At 38.6% G+C, this 23,797-nt stretch overlaps 1 protein-coding gene across 1 annotated transcript in view; it reads left to right on the top strand.

Annotated features, from left to right (window-relative positions):
• The window catches only part of STK32B (serine/threonine kinase 32B), a 181,841-nt gene extending 158,370 nt beyond the window's left edge, over nucleotides 1–23,471 (top strand). Inside the window, exons 11-12 of the mRNA XM_075091882.1 lie at nucleotides 767–831; nucleotides 22,266–23,471. Coding sequence (XP_074947983.1) covers nucleotides 767–831; nucleotides 22,266–22,404 — 204 coding nt within the window. The 3' untranslated portion in view covers nucleotides 22,405–23,471. The remainder of the gene's footprint in view (nucleotides 1–766; nucleotides 832–22,265) is intronic.
• Nucleotides 23,472–23,797: the final 326 nt, after the last annotated feature.

Consider the following 23,797-nt stretch of genomic DNA (forward strand, 5'->3'; position numbering starts at 1 on the left):
GGACTGTGACGGCATTCAGTGGCATTTAATTTACATTCTCTAATCGAAAAATCAGTTAAGTTCAGTTTTATCATCTCTGAAAAGAGACTTGACCTCTATGTCTGTCTTTTCACATACAGCATAAACCATCTCCAAAGTAAGGTGAAAGCAACCATGTATTTCAGTCAAATATTAACAACATTTTTAAGTTGTAATAATTTTTAAGATTCTTAGAGATGCTCATTTAAGTATGAAAAGGGTTGTCAGTTGGCAAATACTCCTCCCACACATGGACAGATAGTTATAAGGAGTATTTATCCTCTACTGGTACCAAAAATGAAAAGTACGCACAGAAAATCTAATTATTTATAAATGTTTTAAAGCTGTCTCTTGCAGTCCTGACTAATGTGTCCCACACAGGAAGACACTTTGTATAAACAGTCTAAATTTCTGAGAAGACCAAGAAATAACTATTTTCCAGACTTGAATTTTCATTTCAGTGAAGGTTTATAAATTCTGTTGCTAACTTTAATGATTTTGAATGCTCATGCAAACTGTTCTTCTTAGAGCTATCAGATGTAAAAATCCTCAGGAATCCTTCATGGGTAACTTCTTCCAAAACAAAGAAGGATTGATTGTGCTTTTATGGCCCACTTTTGGAGAGTCTTTAAAATGCCTTTTGATTGTATTCATTCATAAGCTGGTTTCTTCAGTATCGTTTCTGTTGTCATTTTTGTCTATGATTTTCCATCTTTTTTAATCAACCTGTTCATGCTGTTTTTCAAAGAATGTACACCTGCAGCAGTGCTTGGAAACCGTTAGGAAAGAATTCATCATATTCAACAGAGAGAAGTAAGTGCATTTCTTAATGCCTGTTTATCATGCACTACTGATATTAATTTGAGAATGATTTTTTTTCTCCCAGTGTAAGGAAAAAGATTAATGATCACAGCAGCGGGGGCTAAAAGGCTGGATTTCATTGATTTCCTCTTACAGTCTCTGGTGTGATGGTTTTGTAGTTCCATCTCTGAAAGCAAGCAGGACTGCTTGTGGTGAAAGTATGTTAGAGAGATAAGGTAAATGTCACCGAAACTCGCCAGAGAAACCGTTAGCGATTAAGCAAAGGGAATACAATACAAAAGGCTGCTTTTTCACAACTTGAACAAAACCAACGGAAGTGATAACTCATGAAATTTTAATGATATGAACTGCAGTGTTCTGACTTGGGAAGTCTATTCGTACTTCACCACATAAAAGAGGTAATTTCAACATCAGTTATTTTGAAAGAGCTAAATATTAAAACTCTATCAGGAAGGAAGAACCAAAACAGGAAGGAAATGCTTAATAGTTTAAACATCAGCTAAAATCCGTAGAAACACAAATCTGAATCCCAGGGATGTCAGTAATCTTTCTGGTCCAATTAAGCCTCTGCATTTCACAGAGTCTACTGTGTTTGTGTTGCAGCTACTATGGACCTGTTTGTATTATGGATATAGCTTATAATAGGGGAGTTTTTTGTGTCTTTGGTCAAATTATCACATTTCATCCAAGTATATTCAGTGGTTTTATTTGACTTAATTATATCTGCAAGCCTTTCTAATGGAGCTGTGCATTGTTAGAAATTAATTAAAAGGTTGTGAATATTTTACTCGATGGTTATAGTGCAGGTAATTACTGTCTTCTTTAACTAAAACTGTGAAAGGGATTGTCAGCTTTGCACAGTTGACATGATGTCACGAACGAAACTATGTCATGGATAAACCCATTTTCCTGTTATGATTTTTGGGACATATCTATGCTCAGTACTGACTGCTCACAGAAACTGCAGCAAGGACTTACCAAGAAAGAGAAGGTGCAACAGATTCTTCATGTCATTTTGCATGATCTCTAGCACAAGAGAGCTGTATGTTTATGTAAGAGACGTAAACAAGAAAAGCCAGACCAAGTCAGCTCACAAAAGGTTTTCAGAAGGGCCTTGGTGTACCTCTCTGAATCAGTACTGGTGTCAGTGAACTAGGCAATGCCTCAACTCTTTGAGAGTTTTATTAACCCACAAAAATAAAAATTATTAAGACTGTAATAAAAAGCTTAGAAAATACTACATTGATAAATTAATTGAATGTATTTCCAGTAAGTTGTTCATACAACTAGTCCATTTCTAGATATGACCCTCTCACCTACTCCAGAATCATATATCAAGGAAACCAAATATACAGCATTTTTTGAAAGAGAAAATAAAATACCAGATTTTGTTAAAACACTTTCAAAATCCCATTGTGCGTATGCACTAGCATTGAACAATTCTTTTGACATTATTTTACTATGTTATTCTTAAATCTTTTTTAGCAGTGCATAGGAAGGTTTTTTTCATTTTTTCCATATTGCACAACTACAGTAACAACACAAGCTATAAAGGACTCTGAGAGGCTGATGAGAGATCAAGGAGAAGTTTAAATGGAGTACAAGTGAAATGGAAGCAAAAGATAAAACACATGTACCTCATTCAGAACAGCATGTGTTTTGGTCATTGCTTGATTGGCTTTGACAAGGTAAAGGAAAAATATTTAGTATAGATCTACAACAGATCGTGCATTGTCTTAAGCCAGATCACAATCATTTCTTGTTTAAATTGTATTAGAGCTGAAGAACGACACGGATAGACTTCTGTAATACTTTTTAAAGACAATAATGTTGATAAGGGGGGAAGCAGAGGTCAAATTCTTGAAGTGCAAAGTGAATTCAAGTTAATGGGAACAAAATAAGAACAATGACAGACACGGATGTCATTATACCAGAGAGAAGAGGCTACACAGTATACACCAGAGTAATTCATGGTGGGTTTCCTTAGACCTTTCTATGCCCTCAAGGATATACGTACAGGCTGAGGCTGTATTTATATGGATTTCCAAAGCCACATGGCCAACCAAGCTCTTAGGAACAGCTGCAGATGCTGAAGGACATGAACTGTTCCTATGAACACAATATCCAATAATATGTGATGTACCATTGGGTGAGGTGTCAATCCCAAGCAGGACTTTAAAGTAGTCTTAGATGAATACAGCCAGATATTTTGATATTCCTCCATGTTCTACACAGAGCAAAATTGCTTATGTAGTCTAGCTGTTTGAAAAAAATCCACATACTTCCTTAGATATTCATTATATTCAGCTACAAAAAGGTACATTTTATTGTGATTTAAGCCTTCTGCTCAGTTTACTTCAGTGGCACAGAAGACTACATAAATCCTAAGGAAGTGTGAATCAAAAATTTTAGCCCATCTTTCAAGAGAAAAGATGAGAATCCCCAAACTAAAAGGATTCTAGGCAAAATTACAGATGTTTCGAGTTGAACAACAGAAAGTCATATAGTAACGTGTAGTTAGAATGTGGTGTTAACCATTCCAGTTCCACAGCATCTTGCAATCCAATACTTGTAAAATATCTGCTATGAAAAGCAGATTCTGTTTTTATTGAATGTCTTGCTAATACTTCCAGGCTGTGTCTCTTTTTCACTATATATCTTTCATCCTGCAACAGATCCACAAGTCTTGACATATGCCATATTTCTTTTCTTTCCAGGAAGCTTGGGAGAGTATCAGAAACCCTTAGACTACAGTTAAGGGTGGCAGGGGGTGGGGCGGGGTAGGGAAAGGCTTACTAAGCTGAAAAAAAAAAATAAATTCAAGAGATTGAATGAAGTAACTTACACTGTTAAGTTAGTGCTGGAAAAGACAGAAGATGCACATTTTCACTTCTCTATTACTTTCTGCAGTTAAAGTAATAGGAAACTGTTATTTATAAGAATGTTTTAAGCAAGATGCGTGCATGAGGAAGACAGAGGCCTTTTTAGCCAAGCCAAACTTTCAAATGAGCAGGCTCAGTTAAAAAGGCTGGTGTTTTTCCAGATGGCTTTACCAGCAGCATTCAGGCAACATACCTTCTCAGTAAGTCTTACATTGTCCTTGAATGTAATTTATTTGGTTGGACTATAGTTTAACAATATAGCTGATATCTAAGGTTCGAACAGTTATGAGATAGGATAAAAGATTTGAAGAATTAAAAAGAATTAAAAAGAAAATGGAAAACAAGTCTTATGAGGAGAGTTTGAGGGAACTGGAGTTGTTTAGTCTGGAGAAGAGGAGGCTGAGGGGAGACCTTATTGCTCTCTATAGCTGCATACAAATGGCTTCAAGCTGCACCAGGGGAGGTTTAGATTAGATATTAGGAAAAATTTCTTCACCGAAAGGGTTGTCAGGCATTGGAACAGGCTGCCCAGGGAAGCGGTTGAGCCACCATCCCTGGAGGGATTTAAAAGAAGGGTAGACATAGTTCTTAGGGACATGGTTTAGTGTGGACTTGGCAGTGTTGGGTTGACAGTTAGACTTGATGATCTTAGAGGTCTTTTCCAACCTAAACGATACTATGATTCTATGACAGAGCAAATGTATTTTGTTAAAATAGGAATTAGGAAAGGAGAACTTGGGGCTGGATTTTTTATATATTAGATTTAAATGTACAGGGCTTCCTGGAAAAAGAAATGTGTAGACAATGATTATCAACAGTGGGTAACAGAAGTTAGATTTGTATATCTTTACTTACTCCTTATCACACAGCATCTTCTATTGATACTATTCAGCATTCACTGGGGAGATGAGGAGGAACGGAGGGAGGACCAACTATTCCCAGCATCTATGTAGAAAAAGCCAGAAAATGAATCTATCAAACAAAGAAGGTTGCAGAAGATGAAACAAAACCATTTTTCATTTTCCTAAGTTTTGTATTAATCCAAAAGACTGTCCTGTGTACTAAAAATGACAGTTAAAAAGAGAAGCCTGAGTGTAGTTCTGTGCTTCTGTTTAGCCAGGCCTGTTCTCATTACTGTTAATCCTATAAAAGAGTCTGGGAAATTTGTGAAATCTGGAGGGAATACTGCTTTCATGTCTCAGTGTTCCAAAGTCTTTCTGTGATCCAAGTCAACAGTTTTTCCTACCATACACCATTTCTTCTAATAAAAAGGAAACTGGATTTGGGCCATGATCATCCTCCACACCCCACATAATTTCCTCTTGGGACAGTCATAGAAAACTCCAAATCATAGAACAGCATACCAGGAGCAGCTTTAGGGTTCTGTAACATTTATGGGTTGAAAATACTTTCTACTTCATGTAAAATGGCTAAGCTGTTCTGAAGAGGTAGCTTGATACCTTAATCTTCATTTGTGCGGGAAAACATGAAGCATCCAGAATGAAATCCCTTACACCAGAAGTAGATGTTTTCTTGATTTTATTTTTTCCAGTGTTCCAGATACCAGAGTGGTTCAGGTGTTACTAGATGGAAGGCTTTGTTCTTATTTACACTGATATTTCAGTGGATGTGAGCTACAAATTAAAATACATGTGTGTCTTTTGACATGACACAGGTGTATGTCATCTGTCCACATTGACAGTATCTTGCAGTACCTTTAAAAGAGGGATAGACAGTGTCCTGATCCAAAGTAAAATAAAATAGAAAAATCCTTTTACAATCCAAGCTTGAATATGGTGCAGGAAATGTTTACTATTCTTCTTAAAATGTCAGTAAAATCTTTTACTTACTTTTGAACATATAAATTAAATAAACTGTGATCTAAAAATGGTCCACATAGCGGGCCTTAGTTGCAGAATATGATCTGATATTGATTTCAGGGACTTGTTTGGCTCCTTTTGCTGACAGATGATTTTTTTTTCTGTTTTTAAATATATTTCTATGGATAGATGCCTTATTATATCTAGAAATGCAGCATCAAATGTTCTGCAGTGTCTGAATGTGTATTCCTACAGACTTGCCAGCAATTTTTTGAGAAGTTGATCTTATTTAGAAGCTGTAGGCTATATTTCCAATTTCTTTGGGAAGGAAAGAAAGATTGTACAGATAAAGCCGCACTGTTTGTTCGCAGCTTTATTAAAAAGCTGAGCAGAGATTATTTTGCTATTTTTGTGCTGTTATCTCTAGATGAATCTTCATGTACATCTACATCTGTTTATGAATGTCCAAAACCTGAAATAGCCATAAATGAATAAATAAGATTCAACATTTGCTTGTAGTGGAGTCACATTTCTCACCCTTTATGGTTCCTGAGCCTCTTCATCTCCCTGAAAGATGTCTTTAAGATAAAAGAGGTGAGCAAACAAAGTACAGAGAAGAAAACACAGGAAATATCTGCTCCTCTGGCAGAATAATTCTTCAGTTAGATGGCTCACAAACTTGTCATCAAAATTATGAGCCTGATAATGAAAGAAAAATCATATAGCCACATTTTACTGAGCAGAATATGTATTTCATATATATAACATATGTGAAAGTGGGTTAGAATTCTGCAGAGTTAGTTTAATAAATGGGATGGAGGCATGAAAGAATATCCATATTTTTAACAATTTTAGTGGAAACTTTAACAAACTTACTAATGATTTTGAAGTTGGAAGGTTTTTTGCTTAACACTAGTATCCTGCAAGAGCATTGCTATGATATTCAGCTGTCTAGCCCCCACTGATCTGAACAGGCTTGCCCATTTCCTAGTCTACTGGTACACTTTATTTCTCTTCTCAGTATTTGTTCGATGCAACCACACTGAAAAATTCTGCCACAAACCAAAGCAGTCAGATAGATGCTGCACATTCCTCTCTCTTTTCCTGCTATAATTGCTACAGTTTGGCCATACCTAGTTCTTTCCTAAAAGGTACTGAACAGCACTAGGTGAAGACAGCTCTCTCTTCCCAGAATAACAACAGAAGTAGAGAGAGCATATTTTAAGTATATTAAGATGCTTAAAAATCATGTTGTCTGATTTTGTCCGTATCATAGGTGAAAAGCTTACTTAATATTCACTGCATTTTTTATAAGGTAAGATTTATTATCGCTTTTTCCTGTAGTTCCTTTCCTTTCAATTGTCTTTTCAGATTCAAATCCAGAGTCCCTGAGTGCTCTTTTTCATGTCAATTTGACTGGAATTGAATATTCATAATGATTTGCAGTATACCTCATTGAATGTACTTTTCTTAATAGGTATTTTATGTCACTTAGTGTCTCTGGAGATATATTATCATAATCTCCATAATATCTGAATGTTTTTTGGATGAGGCTACAGCACATCTTTTCTTTTCTTGCCACTTCTGCTGACCTTAATTCAGTTTAAGTCCTCCTCTTTCTGAGTACGTTAAGTGGTTGCCCTGCTCCTCACTGATCTCTTTCTTGCCACTTCTGTAACGGGTATATCTGCTTTTGGAGATTGCTCCTGCAATCTCACCTAATTAGAAAGATGCCGTTCTGAACATGATTAAGCCTAGCTTGGTTTTGGGCACTAATAACTTGCTGCTTGGTCACGCAAGCCCTTTCACTTTTGCCTTTGATTCCTGCTCATTATTATTGGCTTAAAATTACCAGTCCAAATGTGACTCTTTGCTTAGTGAGCCAAGCTGCCTAAAGATTTGAGCATAGCAGGTCCCAGTTGGTTATTTTTTGTAGGTATACCTTCAAATTCACTATTTTTGATAAACCAGTGGTCATACAAAAGCCATTATTTCAATACTGTGTTACCTTCATAGCTTCCTAGAGAAAAAAAAAAAAAAGGCAAAAAAGCAGCTAATGAGTATCTGGAATCTCATTTTTTAACCTACTAGGAAAAATAGCCAAAGTTTTCCCAAGCAAGTAACTGAATCATTGTAGTGGCTACACTTCACGGAATAAACATCCAACTTCAGGAATGAAAGTTTGTGTGAGGGTGCATATATCAGAGCATTCTCTATGCAGAAATGCGGTTCTGGAAGGACCTGAAAGTATCAGAATAACAGATGCAGATCCTCAGCACTGCAGGCCAGCAATTCTTTTCCATTTACAGAAAGCTAAACACAAATACACTGAAAGAAAATGAATCAAAAGTCAATTCGTAGTCAGAGAAAAGAAAAATACATCTTTATTTGTGCATCATGGAATCTGGAGAGGAGCCAAAATGTATGATTCTGAGGACTATGTAAGATTTTTTTTTTAATAGGTTATGTGGGAAAAATCATACCTATGCTAAATGAAGGCTGCATAGTAGGTCATGACTGTTCAGTGAACATAGGGGATTAACTCATTATATTTTTTCATTATTCTTCATGTCCTAAACTAGCACAAATTCTCAGTTGTTAGGAGTCGCCATAAAATAAGAATGAGTCTTGAAGACTGAACTCTTTGTCTTGTTTTAGGAAAGCATTTTGGGGCCAGTTGCTGGAGCAATGCAGAAACAAGCCATGGTTATTGCTAGTCGTTCTGATACTTTGTGTGTCTGTTGAATATATTCATAAATGAGTTGGAAAGTCATGGTTGTGAGTTGCAGGGTAATTAAAAATGTCAGCTGAAATTCAGTACCGATAAATGCAAATATGTTCAGGAAGAAGATAATCTAAACTTTACCTTTAGCACAATAGACCTTAAATTAGCTTCAGTTATGAAGGAGAGAGATTTTGAAAAGACTGTATAGCCCAATACTTAGTGGACAATTAAAAGGTGTTAATATGCTTAAAATTGCAAAGAAAGCTATAAAGAAATTAACATAAGGATGTCATTGTGCCTATACATATATATGTTCATATATATACACCTGCATCTTCCATTCTGCGTACAGTTCTGATTCCTTATCTCAGAAAAAGATACATAGGACTTGGAATGGTTGCAAAAAAAAGGAAGCCAGTGTTGAGCAGAGGGGTGGCATGGCTAATGTTGAAGGATTTCATAAACTTGAACTAGTTTGAACTCAGAGAAGAGGCAACTGAAAAGACAGAAACAGGGTGAATAATAATATGTTACAAAACTTGTTGGGAAGGTGACTAAGCAATGATTATTCACTCTTTCTGGTAACTCAGGGTCACAAAGTTATCAGGCTACAGGTTTGAAAGTAAACAAACCGTGCTTTTCTGTGCAATGCAGCACATTGCTGAGTGGTGTTCTGGATGCTAAACTTTTGCTAAGATTCAGAAAAGGATTCAATAAATTCATGGACAAAGGGCATCAAGGCCTTTCAGACATGAGACCCTTAATGCACTTCATTTGGGAAGTCTGGAAATGTCAGAAGAGAGGAGGATGCCACAGCAGACATTTGTCTCCATTTGGGTTGTTCTTTGACAGTGTCCACTACTGTCTGAAATGGGCCACTGTGAGAGGTGGGAATCTGTGTTAGATGGAATGGCTGGGTATGTGCTTTTATGCTTTCTCACTGCATATAAGGTCTCCATCTTCATATAGAGTTTTCATAATAGCACAAGGGTTGCACAGTAAAATGTATGTGTATATATGTGTATGTATGCATATATATATATGTGTGTGTATATATAGGTACTTGCATATATGTATATATACATGTATCTCCCTTTTGGAAGTAGGGAAAGTAAAGCAGACTTAGGGCAGTAGGAGATTTAGGTAAGGTTCAGGTTGTCCCTTTCTGTGTTTCAGGGGGTGTCAGGCACACATCCCCAGGGAAGACCTCAGCATTATGAAACCCAGCTGGAGATTATTTTCCTACGTCCCACCTGAAGCATAATGTATATCTCTGCTGTGGATGCACCTTAGTGAGTAGCCAAGGCGGCTCGATGTTCAATACAGTGGTTTCCATGGATCCCTGTGTTAAGCACCCATTTTCCCCGTGCATATTGTAGGAAGGTCTGGTGATCAACCAAAGGCTGTGAATTACACTGTGCAATCACAAGTGAACTGCCAGCTAAGTCTCCTTTGCGGGGGTGGGGGATCCCTCCTTCAGGGAATGAAAGGGCTGAATGGTTAACCAGGCTTCTTGTGAATCTAAATTTTGGACTTTTGCAGAGAAATCTTCCATGAGGCACAGGTGGAGAGAGATGAGCCAGCAGAGAGGTCAGTGCAGGCTGCGGTTGCTCCCTGGAAACTCACAGGCTCTGATTCCTGGAAGGCTGCTGCTGTGAGGAGAAGGGTAGGGCTGAACCAGTCTCCTCCCAGACGTTTATTCCAGACTAAGAATATTTATTGTCAGGTCCCAATAATCAGGCAGAGGTAGACTGGCTTTCCACATTCCTTAATTCTTAAGTTATTGGCTGTACAGCTCCCATGGAGCTGCAGTTTCTACTAGAGATGCCACATTAAGGAAACTGGTGCTGCTACGCAAATAGGTTGTCTCAGCTGATATTTTCCACAGTCACCTCTGATCCAGAATCCTTTCTCGGCACCAGGGAAGAGGTATGAAAAGAAAAGAGAAGAAATTAGATGGGATCAAACGGCCATGTTTCGGTGATGGTAGGCCACCCTTTTGTCCAGTCCTGCTTTGCTGTGGCAATCTGGCACACCAGTTCACTGCCACAGAGCTTCAGGCATGCATCACCATCCCTGCAAAGGCAGCAGGCATTTCACAGGCATCAGATACTTATTTGTCTTTCAGTTCTCAGTCTGTTAGCGAAATTTTGCTTGTTGTTGTGATCTGCTGGCTGTTAACAGGCCCATTCACTCCAGCTCCTCTGTAAAAACTTCCTGCCCTGAAGTCCAGGGTCTCAGTGGGGGTGGCAGTGGCAAAGAATATGTTTCCATTAAAGTAGATCTAGTTCTAGATGCAGATGAAGGATTGTCCTTCTCCCCATATATTTCATTTGGAGGTGACCCAAATGATCACTCTACCTTGAAACTTTCACCGGAAGAATAAACAAAGAGAATATGTCAACAAAACTCCTGCAATCTGCTGACAGCTTTACAGAAGGGTGAGCCTGCATCCGTCAGGATACACACCAAAGGCTGGCTAGGAAACAAGTGTCTTACCTGAGAATGAGTGTTCGCCTATCCAATAAGAAATATCTTCATTCATGGGCAAGTGCCTTTTAAACTGGGTTCTGGCTAACAGGAAAGATTTCCTTTCACAGACTTTCACAAAGTCTAATAACCAATACATTACTGGGAAATTTTATAGCTGCTTTCCTGTTGCTTGTACATGTGGATCTCCTTATGCATCTAAGCTAGAAAAAATAGTTCTCATTTTAAAATGTGGCTGAACAAGACAGATACTGTTTAGGATGCACCTGGTCTTGGACAGACAATAACCCACTTCTGTGAGACACCTATTTTACTAGTCTGAACATGGCTTTATGGTAGCGTGAGTCAGTTGGTTTAGTTTCATTTTCTTAAATGGTTGCACATCATTTGAAGTTTTCATTTATTTACTCCATCTCTTCACTCTTATTTTGCTTTATCAATTCCCAGGGTAAACCTGAAATCTCAAGACATTGCAGGTCAACATGCTACAGCATCCAGCATAAGTTTTCACTTGACTTCCACATACTAGTATTTCACATGTCACTCACGCTGTATGTGCACCTGAACCAATTATGTTGATGATAAATTGCTAGTTAATAGAAAATTATATTCACAGGCATTTACTGGGTGTAATTACTCAGCAGGAACTATCAAGCTGAGTCAATTACCCATGGTGTAAGCATACTTCCCCAAGGATTTTTAGAAAAGGTGGGAGTAAATGTCATGAGTGTCAGTTGTACAAGAAGACATCTGTGCTACATGAGAATACTTCCTCCAAAATTTTACTTTTTCCATTCAGCTATAAAAAAGCATAACTTTTAGTCTGTTCCTCAGTCATTTAAATTTAAATGGAGTTAAAACAGAGTTATCTGAATGATTACACAGTAATCTACTGAGCTATCAAAACACACACGTCACAGTGTATTAGGAAAACAAACTTGAGATTATGACTGTTGCTATCAAAGCAGTCAGTACCAAGAACACTTTTGGGGTCAAAGACAGACTGAGTTAAATATTGGTTAGACGCAGAACAACTCCTATCCCAAAGGGTGTATACAAGATTTTCAAAGGTATCTGAAATAAATGGGAATTAGATGACAAAGTATTTTTCAAGATATAGGCCAAATCATGCAGAAAAAACATTGCTGGCAGACCCAGAGCCTGAATATGCTATAGGCACGTCAGCATGGATGAACAAGCAATCGCACCCCTGTGCTCCTCGGTGACTTCATTACCCAGCTCTTGGCAGTGTTTATTGGCGTGTGCTATGTACCAGGCTGATGGGACTATTCAATTTCTGCACACCTGAACAGTGTGGGTGTAAATTAGCTCTAATCCAGAAGTAAATTGGCTCTGCTAAGCAGTGCAGTGTGGTGAGCTTATACAGCTACTAGGCAGGAAAGGACTTGAATCTGTGGTTCAGATAGGGAAGGTATCTCTATTTTTCTAGAGATACAAACAAAACTTTATTCCTTTAAACTAATCAATTTAAAAATCATTTATTTAGTTTAAGGTCATTTAGTAGCCAGTGAGGAGAGACTTGTATCTCCCAAGGTTGATCTGTGACACATATATTAGGTAACTTAGACCAGAACTAATTAGCCTACATTAGTACCTCTATCTATCCTGTAGAGAGAGCCTGAACTGATCTTTCCGTTATCTCTAGTTAGCTGGCATAAAATCCATCCCACAGTTGTGGTCTCAGTTCATTTCTGCAAAACTAAATGCCTAGCTGCCAGTCCAACAGGCACAGGTCATCTATGGTCTGCTGCTGTGTCTGCCTGTTTTCTCTGAGTGTCAGGTAATTAAAGGCATCTTGTACAGCACCAACCACCACTTGTGAGGCAACCACATTTGAGCCACTTGTACCTAACCATAGGGGCAGGAGGCCAAGAACAAGAAAATTATAAGTGTGAACATTATCAAGGAAAAGCAACAAACTCATAACATCCACCCTTGCTAGTGATTTGATGAGGTTACTACTTGGACCAAGTCTCCCAAAACACATACCTGCTACCACACAAACACACAGTAGCATTACCACAGAATCACAGAATGGTAGGGGTTGGCAGGGACCTCTGGAGATCATCTCATCCAACCCCCCTGCTTGAGCAGGCACACCCAGAGCAGGGGGCACAGGAACATGTCCAGGCGGGGTTTGAATGTCTCCAGGGAAGGGACTCCACAGCCTCCCTGGGCAGCCTGTGCCCCTGCTCTGGCACCTGCACAGGAAAGGAGTTTGTTCTCACATTTAAGATGAACTTCCTGTGTTCCACCTTGTGCCCATTGCCCTTTGTCCCGCTGTTGGGCACTATTGAAAAGAGCCTAGTCCCATTGTCCTGACACCCACCCTTTAGATATTTATGAGTATCAAGTAAGATCCCCCCTCAGTCTTCTCTTCTCCAGGCTGAACAAACCCACGTCTCTCAGCCTTTCCTGATAAGAGAGATGCTCCAGCCCCCTGATCATCTTGGTAGCTCTCCGCTGGACTTGCTCAAGCAGTTCTGCATCTTTCTACATTTAAAGCTGCTCTGTACATGTTGTTCTCTTGAACGTGGCAGAGGGAGACATTATTTGAGGTTACAGACTTAATTTTCAGTTTGGAGTTGTGTGACTTGGTGCTGACACTGCTGAGTGATGAGCGTTGAGCCTGCTCCAGTCAGTCCTAAAGTCTGCCCTGGTCTGCCCCAAGCCTCCTCTGGCATAAAGCAAGATTGTGCATTCCTTGTTTACTTGGAAATGCTTAGCAAATTCATATACTTTTCAGTGATTTCTGTTTTCCTGAAAGCACCACTGATATCATTCTGTGCACAAGCTAAAGAAAAGCAAAGCCCACTATTAATTCTGCCATGGTTACTTCTCCTCTATTAGGTGTACAGAGTGTTTTTTAATAAAAAAGAATATTAGCTATATACAGCTCTCTTTAAAGATAGTTTTAATTAGCTAAATAATTAACTATTTTAATTAATTAGATCTCCACTTTTGGTATTATTTTGAATCCTTCCTCATTTTTTCGGTGTTTAACACCCCTTCTTCCATTTCTACATTTTTTTTTCTTAATCGGCATTCTTCACCTTCATTGTTGCTTTCTGCCTGTTTTTTAAAGACAGAATACAGGCAATCTTCCATACGGCTCAGTTGTTAGCATGGTCCCTGCCATAATTTTTCCCAGGCCAAAATCCCTCTCTGAAGCAATTCTTTTCATGTTTCAGAGGTTAGCATAGACCAAAGCCTGCCTAATAGGCAGCTGGAATACAATAATTCTGGTTTGAAGATTAGAGAGTTTAGCCAAAAGGATGCAAGCCAGCCTGTGCCGCTTAGCTTCCAGCCATCAACCCTGCACCATTTTACCTTCTGCTGCAAATGTAACCGAAGCCTAAAACACAGAAATGCCGTTCCCATGCAGAACTCTGGTGCCTGCCATTGAGCGCCCTCCTGGGCACCACTGGGGAACGGAAGTGCATGAACAGTTGGGCAGATGTTCAGATTATCAGGTGCTCAGATTAAGCATGATTATTATATCAAGTAGTTCTGATATATGGTGGTGTGAGATCCGAGCACTTTTAAAATTGGGACTTTGGCAGAATTTGGCCAGACATTTACCTCTATTCACGTGTCCTAATCTTATGCCAGCTCCTCACCCTGCACCCCGCTTTCCTCGGGAAGGAAGCCTGAGCATGAAAGGGCAAGATGGGATCTGCAACTCACACCAGCAGGATGTAGACAAAGAGTATCCTATTTATTCTTTTTTGTTAGTATGTTTCCTTAATATTTACACTAAGCAAAGGTTGGTGTTTTCTTCTTTATGGATGAAGTATAAAATAATAAAATTTCCTGAAGTTCTGATCAACTCATCAGCTTATTTTTGTTACCTTTTTTAAAAATAAAAGAGATATAGGAATTTTCACTCCTTCCTGATATATTTAGTGGCCATTTTGTTTTGAAAAGTAAAAACACTCTTCCCAAATATGCTTATTCAGTTAAAAATAACCTGATAAAGATGCTTTGTTCACTACTTTCTTCTTCTTAATTTCACCTTTTCACTAAAAAATGTAGTTCAGTGAAAACCTGGCAGATGAGAACTAGTAAGCAGAACAATGAAGATATAAAAACAAGAGTAACACTCATTTACAATAGTAAAATACTGCCAGCTTCTTCAATTTTTACAAAAATAGAACAGAGAAAGAACCAATTTACAGGAGAAACCTTTAAAAATACAGGCAGAGAAGTATTAAGTGTCCATGTATCAAATTCAATTCTTATTCCCCACAGTGGCAGCCAGGTGACAAGCCAAGCTGCTTATTGTCCCAGAAATCATGCTCAGTTATCAATATTTCTACAGTCGTTGCCTGCAATTGATGTTAAAATGCAGAAAAATAATGGGGGAGGTTTTCAAAGTGGAGTATAAGATGCACATGCATATAACCCGTTATTTTTGAAATGACGTGCACACTGTAGGACCTACATATTACTGCCAAAAAATCACCCTGATTTTGTAGTATGTGCACTTTTACTGATGAGCATGAACTCCTATAAAGCTTAAATAAGAGATTTTACAAAAGATAAGGTTTTGTATAAGCTTGGGGAAGTGATTCAGGTTTTCTGGCTAAAACATGAAAGATTTTGGGTACCATGAACATTTTTACTGAGTGTTAAACCAAAGGAACAGAGTCTTCCTGGGGCTGCTGGGTGAGCTGATCCAGAAAATGAGCTGGTATGACCAATATTATTAGCTTTCACCTGTCTACCACCTACTTACCACTGAACACTCATTATTTAGGTTGGAGAGATAAACTAAAACATATGTCTTTTCACGATGGTTATGCAGATATATAAAGTTCAAGATACCCAGCAGCTTTCTGTTTATAATTTCTATCACACTCCAGGTTACGAACACCAAGAGTGATGCTGGACTTTGAGGTGACTCTGAGTCCTTTTGAGTCTTCACAGCCCAAATCCTTCTGTTCTTTCTCAGGAAAAGTTTCTTTGCATAAACCACTCCAAAATGAGAGGAACACAGATATGCTCCGTACTTTTTTCACAAGGATCACACAGTTAGACTCCAAAATCCCATTAAGTCTTTTTACACCTTTTAACTAGAAATAAAGGCTCTGGAGTGTAAATTTACAAAAAATGCTTGAGTTGAAAGTTTCATCTGTGTTTTGTGTGTAACTAAGCAGAGAATCCAGTTCTGGTGAGGGGGACAACCAGCCACTAACCATCAAAATCTCTTTAGAAAGCAAACCCTGGGCCATTTGGTAAAATAGTGCTTAGCTATCATCAAGACAAATTAGTTATCATCAGGGACATGCAGTGGTGGGGTGGGGAGAGTGAAAGCACCACCACCACCATGACCACCTTGAGGAAGCAGTTGTGTTGACCATGTCTAATTCTTTCACCCAGGCATCTTTTGCTTGGTTTTGTATACAAATTTTGATGCATCATTACCACAATGAATAAAAACTAAAACCAAAATCAAATAGAGGGCAATAGCAGTTGGCACTAAACTGACACCTTGCCTTCCTTCGGTGCGAAGATGCCTCACTTCAGCCTTGGCTATCTACAACTAGCCACTGTCTTTGCTAGATATGATAGGTACTTCCAGCTCTGCAAGTATCCATGTGAGATATTGCTACAGTAGGGCTCCTCATGCTTTACAGCATCCACCTTTATGACATTATAACACTCTGTAAAAATTATTTTCAGTTTGGGTGGAATTTTTACAGCTTCAGCATATCCAGTAATTTTAGTTTTACAGCATAACTTCCAGATTTATATTTTCTATGACCAGCATATAACAAAACAATGCCTATGTCTGCCACTTTCTGGCTACTTCTAACTCCTTTACAAAATTTCATTGCTGGATATTGAGAATGAAAAGTTTTTTAGTGCAGTATTTTGAGAGAATAGTATCTTTCCAAGAGCCCATATTTATATATAACAGATATTCTAGAAATATGGTGTTTAGACATAAGGGTCTTTATTGTTTTTCAGAAATCTCCCTTGTAACTTCTGTATCTGTTCCCTGGTAGACAAACCACAGTGACATGTAGCTGAAACAGTTTCTTTCTGAGCACAGTCATTCCCCATGATAGATCAGTTATTTTTTTTCTCCTGATTAGGAGATATTCATCATTAGCCTTCTAGCAAGGCCATCTGGACAAGACATCAACATTACTTATGTGTAACTGCTAAATCATAGAACTAAGTTGGGTTTCTAACTATTTAGCAAGCTATCCTCCAGGATTCATGAATTTGAAAAGTTAGCATAGACATGCCCAGTCTTGTCTGACCTCAGACCCTCTTCCTTGTGAAGAATAACTGGGATAAATATTCCACAATTTATCTACTCCTCAGAGCTTCTTTCAAGGGATGTAAAAGTTTCCATTAATAGAACGTCTCATGCAATAAAACTATAGTTTCTGAAGCTCAGTCCCAAAGCAAAAGCAAAAGCATCTGTTTTCTCCAGCAAAGTGTTTGAAATATCAATAGGCCAAGGTAAAATGATAAATCAAGAAATGGGAAAATAAATTCCACTGCGCACTCAGACCATTTTCTTTCCTTCACACCTAGGATGCTGGGTTTGCAACACTGGCATTTAGAAATTTTCTGTAATAAAAGAGTGTCTTGTAGGACCTGGTATGTTTGGGAGTTGTCAGAAGAATGGTAGTTCTGCCTGGCTTGATTTATCTTTTTGTCAGTAGAAGTTCTGTCCTCGATGGTTGCTGAGTGTGTGCCCACTTCTTGAAACATTTCACATTTCTGAGGCCTCAGCTGCACACCAACAGCATGGCAAGACCCATTGGTGAGTACCTCAGCTGCACGAAGGTGTTATTGTGCACTGAGGTATTGTCTGGCTAGAACAGGCAGGCAAGAGTGACAGGCAGTGTAAAAGCCTCCATACAGCTCTCAAACAGAGCAGCTACTGATGCCACTGGTCTAGTTTTTTTGGACCAACAGTTTTTCCCTGTCCTTTGAACACCCTTCCACTGATGAATATCTGATTAAAGACCCAGCATTGGAAATCAATACTGCAGGAACTCTACTGTAATATCTGAGTATCAAGACAATAAGAATCTCAAAAACCTTTCCATAGCTCACACAGACACTTTCTCCTTACCAAAAATACTGATGAAGCCCAAGACTTGACTGAAGGCTCAGTTACTTTTCCTGACACATTCCTGTAGTGGTTAGTACAGCTTCTTTCTCCCTCGCTGCTGGAGGGGAGGTTGTTCAATGCTCAGTGTCACACACTATCGATGTTGCATGGATCAATGCAATGGTGGGGGGGAGGAAAACTCAGTTTACCTCTTTGTTAATTCAGGAGAACCACTCTTAATTCCCAGCATAACTGCTTCTGAGAGTACTTATGTATCTGTACAGAATTGTGATGGAATAAATGTAACAGACACTGTTCAAGTTAATTTTCATGCTCTTTTTCCTGCAGGTTTGGTTTTGTTTTTTTTTCCATATGACATTCCACTAGAACCAATTGTTCCCTTTTTTCATTCACAGCTGGCCATTTTACCATTTATTTTCAGTCAATAACGTTCAGCAAAGGAACAGCTACCTGGTTCAGATCCACAACTAAGTCCCCATCAAGCCATTCATTCTCCCTAGGCCTTTATCAAGTTATCACAGCCTGTGGCTGCATCAGCTTAAAGGCAAGATAAGTTATTCACTGGAAAGCAGTTTCCCACAAATGATCTATTGCACTAGTGCCATTTTTAAACAGAATGTCCCAGACTGCAATTATTTTGTTACAATTACAGGAACCATGCATACAACACAGGTACAAGGTACCCATGTTTTTGAAAAGCTGAGAACATGCTGAGAACATCTATTGGAAAAGTTGTCCAGCTCTGGCACCAAGGAATCAAGAGATAAATTTCCCTTCTGTGACTGTCCAACATTTTAACTGAAGTGACTGCTTGTTCACACACAGCTGCTGTGGTGAGATCTGTCTAGGTCTTGATCTGAGTCTATTTGCAGTTTGGAGCTAGACTGAAATACAGATCATTTGCCTGATTTTATTTTTGCTGAAAGTGCAGTGGTTTGAGAGGAGGCCTTAGTCTCCTAGTAAATCTGAAATTTTCAGTCATGTTGAATGTACAACTTTTCATGCTTTTTCATTGAAATTATCCGACTAAGCAGCCTAAAGAAAAACTTCCAATATTTCTTTTCATCCAGTGAACAAAGCTGAGCTGTAAGCTCTTCCCTGGTGGTCCCCAAGTTTGCTAAGTTTGCTACTGGGTTTCATTAGATGTTTGTGATTTTCACTCTGGCTGCCATAGTTGTAGCAGTCTTTTTTGCTTCAGTATTATATTTTCCATATTAGCTTTTAGCCAGTGTGCTTTCTTTACTTTTGATTTTTATATATTCAATAATGTATAGATGCATAATTACATATGCAGTATAATTACATTTTGGTTGATTATATATGCCACCTTCTTTACTTAATCATCACAGACACCAGACTCTAATTCCTGTTTCATCCAGACCTGTGAGGCACAGAGCAGTACTTAGAGGCACAGAGCTCTCAGCTTCCATCCTTCTCAGCGGCAGCAGCTGCCTCAACATCTGATGTGCAACTACGAAGACCCACATTGCTTGGCATGTTCCTGCTTATTGCATCCTTTGCCTAATTGAGAGCTGCAAGTACAAGCCTATACGTGCTCTGTCACCAGTTTATCCAGAAAAATTTCCTGTGGGCATGGGATTGATAAGAGCACAAGGTGTCATCAGTCCAGGCATGGCTTCAATGCTCTTTTTGCTTCTATTTTTTAACCACAACTTATCCAGCTGAGATTTATGAGTAGCTCCAAACCATCTGAGATTTCTGGACAAGTGTAATTGCCCCTCAACTTCAGCCCCCAACATTGTCTCCACTTGTCAAAAGAGAAGTTGAGGCACAGCAAAGGGCTATAATTTGCCCAAAGGGTGACAGAGGTAGAAACAGAATCAACATCTCCTGATTCTTCGTCCAATTCCCCAGCCCCCAGGATCAGGTAAGCAGGTGCCCATTACAGCCCCTTATAGTGAAGTCTCTAACGTAATTTTAATCACTGAATAAAGTGATTGATAAATTATTAAATATTTAAATAACAGTTACATTTTTACTACATCATCAGCTTAATAACCTGTTGTTTATTTTGATAGTTTGTAAATATGGTAGTGAATCTAGATATGGAAACAGAAAAAGTCTGAACAGGGAATACAGTGAAGCACTGCTAAACCAATGTATTTCTTTAGCACTTCCAACCCCCCCCATAATCTAATTATGGTTCAATAACAGACCTGGGCAGCAGGGACAGCATAAAAGAAAATAAATGGAAATCAAGAATAGAAACCATCTCTGTAGAGAGTGAGAAGTTCATGGCTGGTCAGTGGTATCTTTTGAACTCAGCATGGGCTTCATTTCTCTCCTTTCCCGCTGTCCTCCTTACATGATGCCTTTGTGCCAGTTTGAGTAGTTTGAAAAAAAAATTAGTGTTTTCCTGCTTTATGCTGTTACTGAGAGACTTCTTAAATCCCCATTAATTTTAGCAGTACAGTAAATGCCTTCTTTTTCAGCATTTTACCAACCAACTAAATATTAAACAAATTCAGGGAGAAAGCACTTGCATGTCTTAGACGAACGCAGTGATTCCTCAGATTTCCATAGAGCCAAAATTGCACAGGTTTGCAGCCCACAGTTTGCAACATGTTTCCAAGTACTGTAGCCTTTTCTGTTGATGCCTACAAATACCTTAGTTTCGTAAGGGCCAGTAGCTCAGACCCTAAGTTGGTTCAAGACTTTGTCTGGTTCAATTACTCTCGTGGTAGGCCCCTATATCTCTTTTGAAGATCTTATTAAAAAAAAGAAATGCCATCACATTTGCTGTCTCCCATTCCTCGGTGCTGAGACAGCTTCAACAGTAAGCTGCGTACTCCATTCAGCTGTGCAGAAATTATATATTTCAATTTTCTTAGAGCTCTTGGGTGAAAATCCACTGTCTTGATGATTTGTCAACATTCATTTGAATGACTGGTTCTAAAGCTCTTTGATGGTTTAACTGGAGATGATGGACAAATTTCTCATAAAGAAAGGAATGTCCCTAAGCTCATTTGTCATGAACGTTGAAGATAATTCATTTGCTTTACAGCTAGGGACTCATATTTCTTGCGCTTTCCTCTAATATCTCAGTCCTCCATTGGCCTGTAGACACACTGGTAGCCTTCCTATTTCTGGTGCACTTGAAAAAATTGCTATTAGGGTAACTGCTTTTAGCAATTTGTTTGGCTAATCTGTTTTTTCAGTCTGCCTTAATGTTTTTTATGTAATGTGCCAGTGTTTGTGCTCTTCTAAATTTAACCTATTTGGACAGTGCTTCCATTATTCTTACTTTAAATAGCCTCCTTTATTTCTCTGCTTATCTCTGACAGATATTTTATGTCCTTTCACATTCTCTTCTGAGTCTTCAGTATAGCATCTTTACAGTCTTTATGCTATCTGGAGGTATTTTACAATTTGAAACTGACCCTTTACACTTCATTTTTGCATGGTTTTCCATTATTGAGTATTTTCTACATATTCAATGTTACTTGAAATGCTTTTTTGAGTATGTCATATATACCACTTATGATCACTGTAACAAAGAGCTTCTTCCATAGTGTCTCTGGTGCCAACTCTTGGTGCGTTTTTCAGGAATACATCAACAGCTGTTTCTCATTTTGAGAGAAAAAAAATTGTTCTCTACCTCTCAGCTTCACCATGAATCTTTACACCCTTCTTGAAAGTACTTACACTGTGTCTGTGTTTGGAGAAAAACACTGACTATCACATGAACCACAGTAAAATCACAGAAGTTGATACCAATGTTGAACAGAAATGTTGAGAAGCCTGATGATAAAATGATTGGTGGGGACTGCAGGTGCTGCTAGGGCTGTTGCTGTTGCCTGGAAAATGATGTCAAAAGAAGATGACTTCGCAGTCTTTAAACAATGTAGGATTTTGTTGTTCTCCCTTGAAAACACCTAGGAGGCTTTGACAATGTATGAAGTAATAATAAGAATAGTGAATATACTTTAATCTCATGGGTTTTTTCTCTGTCCTGGTGGAGGTTACTGATAATTTTGTAGGACAGCAGAGAGGAGCAGCACTTACTGTTGTTGTGTGCCCAGTCAACAACTCTTATCAACCTCGAGCTACTTGGAGGTTTTGTCAAGTTACAGTCTGAGCAGAGGTGCTAAATCCAGAGAAAGCACTTGCTTCTGCTGACTGATTATGATAGGTTTTAATGGGAGCAGTATTTTGACAAAGACCCAGCTGCATATATTTAGGAGGACACAATCGTCAGTGTTTAGAAATGGCAGCTATAAAGCTCAAGGAGTTAATATAGATCTAATGGTGCAGGAATCCCTTTTATACACAAGCATGTGTGGCTATCGACAGGACAGGCAACAGCTGTCATTCTGTTACAGTTATCTGCACACAATAGCTGTATCAGTGTTTTTAACCTTTGGCAGATTAAGAAGACAGCAAGATCAAAGTGGACAGACTTCCAGCATGGACAGCAGAGCATCCCTTCAGAGCCACGAGAAGCTCCAAGATGGATGTAACAACAATTTACTGGGTCACGGCTGCACAAGAGGCTGCAGCAGCTAGTGAGCCATGGCCCCGCGCACACGTCTACCCTGGCAGGACGAGGAAAGGTCCTCTCTGTGCATGCCTTCATCTTCGCCCCTCGGATCCCAGAACATCTGACTCCTCTAAAAGCAGGTTCCCCAGACAAGGACAAACCCACAGAGCACACTGGCTGAGCCTTTCCACATACAACCCTGCTCTTCTTTTGACTCTGCCACTGGAAAAATGACCATCAGCAACAATATACAGTTTTATAAGTGTGACTTTCCTTTTCAAAATCCTGGAAGAAAACTTGAAACAATTCATTAGGCAGCCTCTCAGAGATTGCCATGTTTCTGGCTACTTGCAAGAGACAACGTTATATGGGGCCAGCTTTGTCCTGAAGGCTTTACGTTACCCTCTCTGTCTCCGTTAATTGAAGTGGTCCAGTTCGGAATTTTGTGAAACTGCTGGACACAGCTGTTTCTGAGCAACTGCTGTTGAGTTTATAACAGATGTATATGATGTAAATACGTGAATGTAGTGTCAAATAGGCCAAACACTGAATAATTTCATTTAAATACCTGAAGCCCATTGGAAAAGTTGCAGCATGAATGTATTCACATTGTTCTTCAAATTCATGTGTTCTGCTTTATTGTAAAAGATGTGACCCTGGCCAAGTCAAAGTTTTGCTAGTGACTTTAGTGGGTGCGGAATCAGACACGTCAGTGGTGTACGATAATCATGACAAAGACAGACCTTTTTATTTGTAACAATAGGCTGACTGAGACAGAGTTGAAAAGCAGCTCAGTAAGGAGAACTAAAAACATTAGAAATTTGCTCAGATCCATAGTTATGTGTTGTAAAATGTGAAGAAGTTACATGTGTCTCTGTTTTCATGGGTCTATTCTGGATGAGAATCATCTAGAACAGAAAGAAAAATACTTTATCCAAAGTATTGCTGACATGAAAGCCATCTTTTTTTCTTAAACAGCATCCACATTCCAGACATTCATGTTATTTTAAAACTTGTACATCCACATTTTGATAATAAATGCATGCTTGTTCTGTCCTATTGTGCTTTTCTTTTTAAAGGTTACCATCCATAAGCAAATTTCATTTCAACTTTTTTTAAAAAATAAGTTAGGCTTTTGAAAATGAAAAACATCTTATCTGTAATAATCTATTTTTACTGTATTGTTTCCATCCTATCTTTTACAAAACAAAATTCTTTGTAATTGAATCTATTTTTAAATTTGGTTTCACATTATATGTAATTTTTGTCAAAAATTTTTCATAAAATACAGATTTTTATCGCTCCATGAAATGATATGGTGTTCCTATCAGCAACAGAGCAGGTTACAAATGTAGTAAGGTAAAGATTTTACATTTGTCATGAGCATGGTGTTGGTCTACTTGCTTAATTTGGGCATAG

Source organism: Phalacrocorax aristotelis, chromosome 4, assembly GCF_949628215.1.
Source record: "Phalacrocorax aristotelis chromosome 4, bGulAri2.1, whole genome shotgun sequence".
Lineage (NCBI taxonomy): Eukaryota > Metazoa > Chordata > Aves > Suliformes > Phalacrocoracidae > Phalacrocorax > Phalacrocorax aristotelis.